Below are 9,452 nucleotides of genomic sequence, written 5' to 3'. Positions count from 1 at the left end.
CACCGTCGGATCACGCACAATGAAACATGTCAACCACTGGTGATTGCTTGGCCCTGACTTTTAGAGGTCATTACTTTTTCTTCTTTTTAATAATTTGGTTGTGTGCAACCTATAAGTCTAAACTACCTCTTGACATTATACTGTTGCAGAGGTTAGACGTATTGGGTACTACTATCTTGATATTTCTCTATAAAAAACATGACAAAATATGTTGAACCACGATAGAATAATAAAACTCTATTCACAAATATTCTTGTTGCTCAGAAAATGCATTTGAGGAACGGAAGCAAACATTTACAAGACGACTTAATCAAGTGGCCCTAAGACTTGATAACATTACAGAACACACGGATCGATCATACAAGTTGGCAATCAACAGAGGCCAGGAATTGATCATACATGACGGATGACACTCAGTAATTACGACGATAACTAATTACTGATTAGAACGAAAAGAGAACATGTTCAAATGTCTTATCAGATGATATTTCTGTCTGCTTATCAGCTTCGCCTGCAGTCTGTCGTCAGTTCATCTGCATGCGCCGCAAGGATCAGCACAGCGCCACCGCTCGATCCGCGGAGTCCACCGGTTTCATCAGCATCATGCTTATGCACATGCCAGAGTGCTCGTTCAGCTCCGGCGCCGCAGTGCTCACGGCCACCGCCGCCGCTACAGGGATCGGCGACGATGCCGTCGAACAAAGATCCAGCAATGCCGTCAGCGCCTCGCGCATCCAGTCGTACCGGCAGAGCCCGTACGCGTCCGCTGGGGAGAGCCATCGCCTTCCGTGGGTTTCCTGCTCCGGCCATTGCTTGAGCTCCTCGGTGACCTCCAGCGCGAAGACGTGGCCCTTGCAGGCGCCCTGCGGGCTGTCGCTGCTCTGGCCCAGGCTCTGTCTGCTCTTGCTCCTGAACACCCACAAGCCCAGCGGGTTTCTCTGGAGAGAAAACACGTGGTAATTTCCTATCAGAAACAGCTATATAATTCATGTAAATGCTAATACATAATTAACTCAAACATGTCACCAACAGGAGCTGATTGTTTAGATCGGTGCTGGACAAACAGCAGACACGTCACATGCATAGCAGCAATCTGCTAGATCTCTGAATGTGTTCTTTTCTATCATCTGTGGAGGAGCCATGTATCGATGCTTGAAAATTGTTCCAGGGGACAATGCTTCTGACGACAAGCCAGCGCAAGATGAATAAAAGAGGGCAATTATTTGGATTCACAATAATCAAGGGCTCCCCGGCAGACTAGACAACTCAAAGGATAATCGTGAAAGAATTACACCACGTCACACCGAATATGTAATTTTTTACTAAGTCAACGGCCATGTCCTTGTCTTGTCTCCTGGCTGTTATGTAAGATCCAAAAAATTCTCCACGACAGATTTTATCAAGAGAGAAAAATCCCCAGCTGGTTGCTTTCCCTATCAAACATCATCGTGTTCGCCGCTATCTGCTTATTTTAGTATATCATCATATATAGCTCAATCGATTTCTAGAGGTCAAATCGGCTAATTACCTCACCCGCCAAAAAAAAGCAGCTAATTACCTAGAGGTGCACTAAACTTGCACCATTAGCTGTTCATGTAATCAAGATAGTAAATACTCACTATACTAGGTTGGTGATGCATGCCAAGGAAAGATATGTGTGAGCAGAGTAGTTACATTGATGTTGCCCCTGACTCCGGCCTCCTCCAGCGCCTCGCGGCATGCCGCCTCATAGACGTCCTCGTCGTCCTCCCAGCCGCCCTGAAAAACTCAATCCATCGATCGATCAGCACGTGGATGCATGTCGCCGACGAAATATGTATGATGGTACTGTGAGTTGGTGTTACCTTGGGGAAGACGAGATCGTCCCTGTTGGCTGTGGAGACCATGAGAACCTCGAGCTGCCCATCTTTGTCCACGCGGTACGGGACGCACCTGCGCCCGAGAGAGGAACACGGCTCGTCAGGGCAAGAACGGCTTGGAACATGAAAGATACAATGATCCAATGAGTGGATACTCACCCGGCGACGAGGCGGTACTCGTTGTCGTAGCGCTGCCTGAGCCTGCCTTTCCTCGCGACGAGCTTCTCAGATGCCATTGCCGCGTCAGGGAAGAAGAAGGGACAGGAGCAAAGACAGAAACAGAACACGGAACAGAGAGCCCAGGCGAGACTCAATCGGAGCAAAGGTAGGCAGTAACGGAGGGGGCAGCAAACTGGTTATCTGAGGCTCTCACCACTGGCGCTTCTTCCCGCGCAATTTAAAGGCGCGAGGAGGAAGAGGAGGTCAACCGCCATTAACGCACCAGCACCGCCCAACCACACAACAACTAGGAAGCTAGGCTCGGTCTGATTCTTCGAAACAGAGGGGAGGAGAGAAAACTGCGAATGATTTGAGCGGGAGTAGTAAACAAAGGGAGAGGTCCGTTGAATAGCGCGGCACCTCGAGCCGGCCTATGATTGGAGATCGAGGCAATTACGAGGGCCGGTGCGTGTGGTGCTCCGGTCGCTTCTTCGCTTGCGTGATTGGGTTCGTTCCGGGAGGAGCGACCGAGCGACGGACGGAGAATTTATAAATGTGTGGTATGCACGGGAAGAGCACAGAGGACACTCAGTTTTTCTTTTGCCGATTCTCTCAGAATTTTAAGAATCGACCCTGACCCAACTTCACCCAAAATCTTAAATCTATTTTTCTTTACAACCTTGGAGCAACTCTAACAGACCACGCAAAAGACGCGAACCCGCAAAATTCTGACGAGTATGCGGGCTCGGCCCAATTTTCCGGCCAACAAACCAAAACATACTCGTTCGGCCCGTAAAAAAATTTGCCGCGGCCCGCAAACCGCACGCCCCGACCAGTATATCTACGGGTTCGCGGCGCATTTGCGGGTTGAAACCTATCCCTCCGCCGCCGCCGAGCTACGCAATTCCCCACCCCCTCTCCACATTTCTCGCCGTTGGCGACCCCCTTCCGCCTCCAGCTGCCATGTGGGGTCGTATGTGGAGCTCTGGACGCGGCTTCGGGAGCAGATCCGGCGGCGGCAGCGACCCCGAGCGCGAGCGCGTCCGGTCGGACGGCGCGAGGAAGCGTGGGGCGAGGAAGTGGACCAACCGCGGCGCTGCCGCCGAGCTTCCGCGTCCGCGAGACGGACGAGTACGACCGTCGGCACGGCCGTACCCCCGTCCTCTGCCGCGTCCTTCTCCTCCGCGGGGAGATCTTCCTACGTTGGGAGCTCCTCCTCTTTCGGCGCGGGCCTTCTCCCCGTGAAGAGGGAGTGGTCGGAGGAGCCGGAGGACTTCGAGTTCATCCCCGTCAAGGAGGAGCCCGAGGAGCTCGGCCGCCGCGGAGTCGTCGGCCCGGAGGACTTCGTCGCCAATGTTGACACAGTTGCGGCCGCCATTGTCGAGCGGAGCGTGCGCGAGGAGGCAGAGCGCCGGCGCCACCACGAGGAGCTCGAAGACCTCGAGTTCCAGCAGGCGGTCGCGGCCAACCTCGCCGCCAAGGAGAAGGACGATGAGTGGCGGCGCATCCGCGAGAAGCAGAGGGCGAAGTACATCGACCTCGGCAGCTCCGGCTAGGAGGATTGAGCTCCTCCAGGGCGTCGTCCATGGCCGCGAGCTCGCCGCCGTGAGATCCCCACCCCTCTACTACTAGTACTGATGTAGTATGAGTGTTTGTAGTGTTTGATCATGTAAATATATGTAGTACGTGATGAACTACTATGGTGCAATTTCTCCCGCAAAACTGTTTTTTCAAATTATGCAGTTTTATCTACGGTTTCTGTTCGTCCGCGCTCGTTCTCGACCTGCAAAGGAGATATTCGTCAAACTGCAAACGCGTTTTGCGGATCGGAATTTTGCGGGGTCTGCTAGAGTTGCTCTTAGAGGGAGCCACCATTCTTAAGATTATGGGAGAATCAGTCAAAAGAACTAGGCTAGTCCCAGTCCACAGGACGGCCTTGTCCTCCATGGAGGAGGTCCTTAACATGTATATATGTATAGGACTAGGGCTTTGTATTTACTCTGCCGTATCTCCTCTCTTCCTCGTATATTTTTATATCTTGAGAGACAAGTAGATGCCGGCACTCCTTGTACCTATATATGTGCACCATGCACCTGATCAATGATTATCGATACATGCAATCCCTTCTTTCCATCTAACATGGTATCAGTTTAGCAAGTTGATCCTCTCCTCGCTTCCGCGATCTCTTGTCGCGGTCACACCATCTCCTCCCACTGCAACGGCCCACCCCTCTCTGTCGCTGCTACTTCTCCCTCTCCCTCTCCCTCCCACCCAAAAACCATAACCCTACACCTCGGCCTCCAGTCCCTACAGATGCCGCCGAAACCCTACCACCTTCCCCTCCCCTTCGCAGCCCCCATGGCCTCCCCATCGTCCTCAATCTCCGGCTAGTCCAACCCCTTCACCGGACCCGAACTCACCACCAACGCTGACGTCCGCGATCTCAATATCTATGAGCACATTCATATCTGCCTGGATCAATCCAGCTCCTCCTACTACACGTGGAAGACCTACTTCAACCTCGTCTTCCACGAGTACTACCTCACCAAGCATATGACGGTTCCGTCGACGGCGAGGCCACACTCATCCGATGGTTCTACCTCACCATCTCAAAGGACATCTTCCACATGGTTGTCACCGAGGACGATGATGCTTGTGCCGTGTGGAACAAGATCAACGCGCTCTTCACCGACAACAAGCTCCAGCGCCTTGTGTTCTTGCAGCAAGAAATTTTTGGGTGCCATCAAGATGACTCTTCCATCGACGATTATTGCATGCGCCTCAAGATGCTTCACTACAAGAAATATGTCAACTTGCGACCACCACTATTGGTCACTGAAAGGTCATTGTTTTTCATTTGTGACCTTTTTTTGACCAAAAACAAAAGGTCAAAAGCTGGCGGTCATAAATTGAAATTAACGACCTTCTCTGTGATATGTAAAAGGTCGTTGGTTCTTCGACCAAAATTTTGGTCACTAGCAACCTCCCCAAGCCACGTAGGATCCACTGCTACATCTTGAGCTTGCGTTGGTTTTCCTTGAAGAGGAAAGGGTGATGCAGCAATAGTAGCGTAAGTATTTCCCTCAGTTTTTGAGAACCAATGTATCAATCCAGTAGGAGGCTCCTCAAAAGTCCCACGCACCTACACAAACAAACAAAGAACTCGCAACCAACGCAATAAAGGGGTTGTCAATCCCTTCACGGCCACTTGCGAAAGTGAGATCTAATAGAGATAGTATGATAAGATAAATATATTTTTGGTATTTTATAATATAGATGCAAAAAGTAAAGATGCAAATAAAAGTAGATTGGAAGCAAATATGATAAGAGATAGACCCGGGGGCCATAGGTTTCACTAGAGGCTTCTCTCAAGATAGCATAAGTATTACGGTGGGTGAACAAATTACTGTCGAGCAATTGATAGAAAAACGAATAATTATGAGATTATCTAGGCATGATCATGTATATAGGCATCACGTCCGCGACAAGTAGACCGACTCCTGCCTGCATCTACTACTATTACTCCACACATCGACTGACTCCTGCCTGCATCTAGAGTATTAAGTTCATATGAACAGAGTAACGCCTTAAGCAAGATGACATGATGTAGAGGGATAAACTCAAGCAATATGATATAAACCCCATCTTTTTATTCTCGATGGAAACAATACAATACGTGCCTTGCAACCCTTTCTGTCACTGGGTAAGGATACCGCAAGATTGAACCCAAAGCTAAGCACTTCTCCCATGGCAAGAAAGATCAATCTAGTAGGCCAAACCAAACTGATAATTCGAAGAGACTTGCAAAGATAACTCAATCATACATAAAAGAATTCAGAGGAGATTCAAATATTTCTCATAGATAAACTTGATCATAAACCCACAATTCATCGGATCTCGACAAACACACCGCAAAAAGAGTTTACATCGAATAGATCTCCACAAGAGAGGGAGAGAACATTGTATTGAGATCCAAAAAGGGAGAAGAAGCCATCTAGCTAATAACTATGGACCCGAAGGTCTATGGTAAACTACTCACAACTCATCAGAGGGGCTATGGTGTTGATGTAGAAGCCCTCCGTGGTCGATTCCCCCTCCGGCGGAGCACCGGCGAAGACTCCAAGATGAGATCTCGCGGATACAGAAGGTTATGGTGGTGGAAATTGTGTTTCGTTGGCTCCTTGGATGTTTTCGGGGTACGTAGGCTTATATAGGAGGAATAAGTACGCTAGTGGCCGCCCAAGGGGCCCACGAGACAGGGGCGCCCTACCCTCTCGTGGCCGCCTCGGCCGCTTCTTGACTTGCACCCCAAGTCCTCTGGATCACGTTCGTTCCAAAAATCACGCTCCCGAAGGTTTCATTCCGTTTGGACTCCGTTTGATATTCCTTTTCTTCGAAATACTAAAATAGGCAAAAAAACAGTAATATGGGCTGGGCCTCCGGTTAATAGGTTAGTCCCAAAAATGATATAAATGTGTGAAATAAAGCCCATAAACATCCAAAAGGGGTAATATAATAGCATGGAACAATCAAAAATTATAGATACGTTGGAGACGTATCAAGCATCCCCAAGCTTAATTCCTGCTCGTCCTCGAGTAGGTAAATGATAAAAACAAAACTTTTGATGTGTAATGCTACCTAGCATAATTCTCAATGTAATTTTCTTTATTGGGGCATGAATGTTCAGATCCAAATGATACAAAATAAAAGTTCATATTGACATAAGAAATGGTGATACTTCAAGCATACTAATCAAAGTAATCATGTCTTCTCAAAATAACATGGCCAAAGAAAGTTATCCCTACAAAATCATATAGTCTGGCTGTGGCTCTATCTTCATCACACAAAGTATTTAATCATGCACAACCCCGATGACAAGCCAAGAAATTGTTTCATACTTTAATAATCTCAAACTTTTTCAACTTTCACGCAATACATGAGCGTGAGCCATGGACATAGCACTATATATGGAATAGAATGGTGGTTGTGGAGAAGACAAAAAGGAGAAGATAGTCTCACATCAACTAGGCATATCAACGGGCTATGGAGATGCCCATTAATAGATATCAATGTGAGTGAGTAGGGATTGCCATGCAACGGATGCACTAGAGCTATAAATATTTGAAAGCTCAATAAAAGAAACTAAGTGGGTGTGCATCCAACTTGCTTGCTCACGAAGACCTAGGGCATTTTGAGAAAGCCCATCATTGGAATATACAAGTCAAGTTCTATAATGAAAAATTCCCACTAGTATATGAAAGTGTCAACATATGAGACTCTCTATCATGAAGATCATGGTGCTACTTTGAAGCACAAGTGTGGAAAAAGAGATAGTAGCATTGTCCCTTCTCTCTTTTTCTCTCATTTTATTTTTTTTCTTTTTCTTTTTTTTCTTTTTTTTTCTTTTTTTCTTTGGCCTTTCCTTTTTTTGGCCTTTCTATTTTTTTTCTTTCTCTTTTCTTTTGTAAAGTCCGAAGTCTCATCCCAACTTGTGGGAGAATCATAGTCTCCATCATCCTTTCCTCACTGGGACAATGCTCTAATAATGAAGATCATCACACTTTTATGGATTTACAACTCAAGAATTACAACTCAAAGCTAGAACAAGATATGACTCTATATGAATGCCTCTGGCGGTGTACCGGGATATGCAATGAATCAAGAGTGACATGTATGAAAATTATGAAGGTGGCCTTGCCACAAATACAATGTCAACTACATGATCATGCAAAGAGCAATATGACAAAAGTAATGCGTGTCATATAAACGGAGCGGTGGAAAGTTGCATGGCAATATATCTCGGAATGGCTATGGAAATGCCATAATAGGTAGGTATGGTGGCTGTTTTGAGGAAGGTATATGGTGGGTGTATGGTACCGGCGAAAGTTGCGCGGCACAAGAGAGGCTAGCAATGGTGGAAGGGTGAGGGTGCGTATAATCCATGGACTCAACATTAGTCAAAAGAACTCATGTACTTATTGCAAAAATCTACAAGTCATTAAAAACAAAGCACTAAGCGCATGCTCCTAGGGGGATAGATTGGTAGGAAAATACCATCGCTCGTCCCCGACCGTCACTCATAAGGAAGACAATCAATAAATAAAATTGTTCTCCAACTTCATCACAAAGCGGTTCACCATACGTGCATGCTACGGGAATCACAAACCTCAACACAAGCATTTTTCATAATCACCTCAACTAGCATGACTTTAATATCACTACCTCCATATCTCAAAACAATTATCAAGTATCAAATTGATCATAGCATCCAATTCACTTTCTATTATAGTTTTTATTATACCCAACTTGGATGCTCATCATTCTAGGACCAAGTTTGTAACCATAGCAAATACCATGCTGTTCTAAAAGACTCTCAAAATAATATAAGTGAAGCATGAGAGACTAGCAATTTCTTCAAAATTAAGCCACCGCCATGCTCTAAAATATATAAGTGAAGCACTAGAGCAAAAACTATCAAGCTCAAAAGATATAAGTGAAGCACATAGAGTATTCTAGCCAATTCTAATCAAGTGGGCTTCTCCCAAAAGGTGTGTACAGCAAGGATGATTGTGGTAAACTAAAAAGCAAAGACTAATATAATACACAACGCTCCAAGCAAAACACATATCATGTGGCGAATAAAAATATAGCTCCAAGTAAAGTTACCAATGAACAAAGACGAAAGAGGGAATGCCTTCCCGGGGCATCCCCAAGCTTAGGCTTTTGGCTATCCTTGAATATCTTGGGGTGCCATGGGCATCCCCAAGCTTAGGCTCTTGCCACTCCTTATTCCATAGTCCATAAAAGCTTTACCCAAAACTTGAAAACTTCACAACACAAAACTCAATAGGAAATCTTATAAGCTCCGTTAGTGAAAGAAAACAAAACCATCACATAAGGTACTGTAATGAACTCATTCTTTATTTATTTTGGTGTTAAAACTACTGTATTCCAACTTCTCTATGGTTTATAAACTATTTTACTAGCCATAGATGCATCAAAATAAGCAAACAACACACGAAAAAACAGAATCTGTCAAAAATAGAACAGTCTGTAGCAATCTGTAACTAACGGAAACTTCTGGAACTCGAAAACTCCTACAAAAATAGGAAGTCCTGGAAAATTTGTCTATAGATCAGCATCAAAAGGAATCAACGCAAAAGCACGTTTCTGTGATTTAACAAAACTAAATTTGTACATGCAAAGTTTCTGTTTTTCAGCAGAATCAAATCAACTATCATCATAGGTTATCCTATAGGTTCTACTTGGCACAAACACTAATTAAAAGATAAAAAAACATCTAAACAGAAGGTAGATGAAAAATTTATTACTAAACAGGAACAAAAACAAAAAACACAAAGAAAATTGGGTTGCCTCCCAACTAGCGCTATTGTTTAACGCCCCTAGCTAGGCATAAAAGCGAAGATAGATCTA

General features: G+C 45.7%; 1 protein-coding gene across 1 annotated transcript; it reads right to left on the bottom strand.

Moving 5' to 3' along the window:
- Nucleotides 1-250: 250 nt before the first annotated feature.
- On the bottom strand, nt 251-2,533 carry LOC119364151 (nudix hydrolase 13, mitochondrial-like). Its single transcript, XM_037629570.1, has 4 exons — nt 2,019-2,533; nt 1,845-1,932; nt 1,675-1,758; nt 251-938 (listed from the first exon to the last, which is right to left on the bottom strand). Exons 1-4 carry the CDS (start codon nt 2,093-2,095, stop codon nt 552-554), a joined length of 636 nt encoding a protein of 211 aa, XP_037485467.1. The 5' UTR covers nt 2,096-2,533; the 3' UTR covers nt 251-551.
- Between the last annotated feature and the right edge of the window lie 6,919 nt (nt 2,534-9,452).

This window comes from Triticum dicoccoides, chromosome 2B (assembly GCF_002162155.2).
Source record: "Triticum dicoccoides isolate Atlit2015 ecotype Zavitan chromosome 2B, WEW_v2.0, whole genome shotgun sequence".
Taxonomy (NCBI): domain Eukaryota; kingdom Viridiplantae; phylum Streptophyta; class Magnoliopsida; order Poales; family Poaceae; genus Triticum; species Triticum dicoccoides.
Note: the sequence above shows the minus strand (reverse complement) of the source record. Positions and strands in the feature narration are given on the sequence as shown.

Excerpts from the sequence above, each read along its gene's own strand:
- LOC119364151 (XM_037629570.1), bottom strand. The coding sequence starts at position 2,095 with ATGGCATCTGAGAAGCTCGTCGCGAGGAAAGGCAGGCTCAGGCAGCGC. Across the intron at positions 1,933-2,018 it reads GAGTACCGCCTCGTCGCCGG|GTGCGTCCCGTACCGCGTGG; the intron begins GTGAGTATCCAC and ends TCTCGGGCGCAG. Across the intron at positions 1,759-1,844 it reads ACGATCTCGTCTTCCCCAAG|GGCGGCTGGGAGGACGACGA; the intron begins GTAACACCAACT and ends TGAGTTTTTCAG.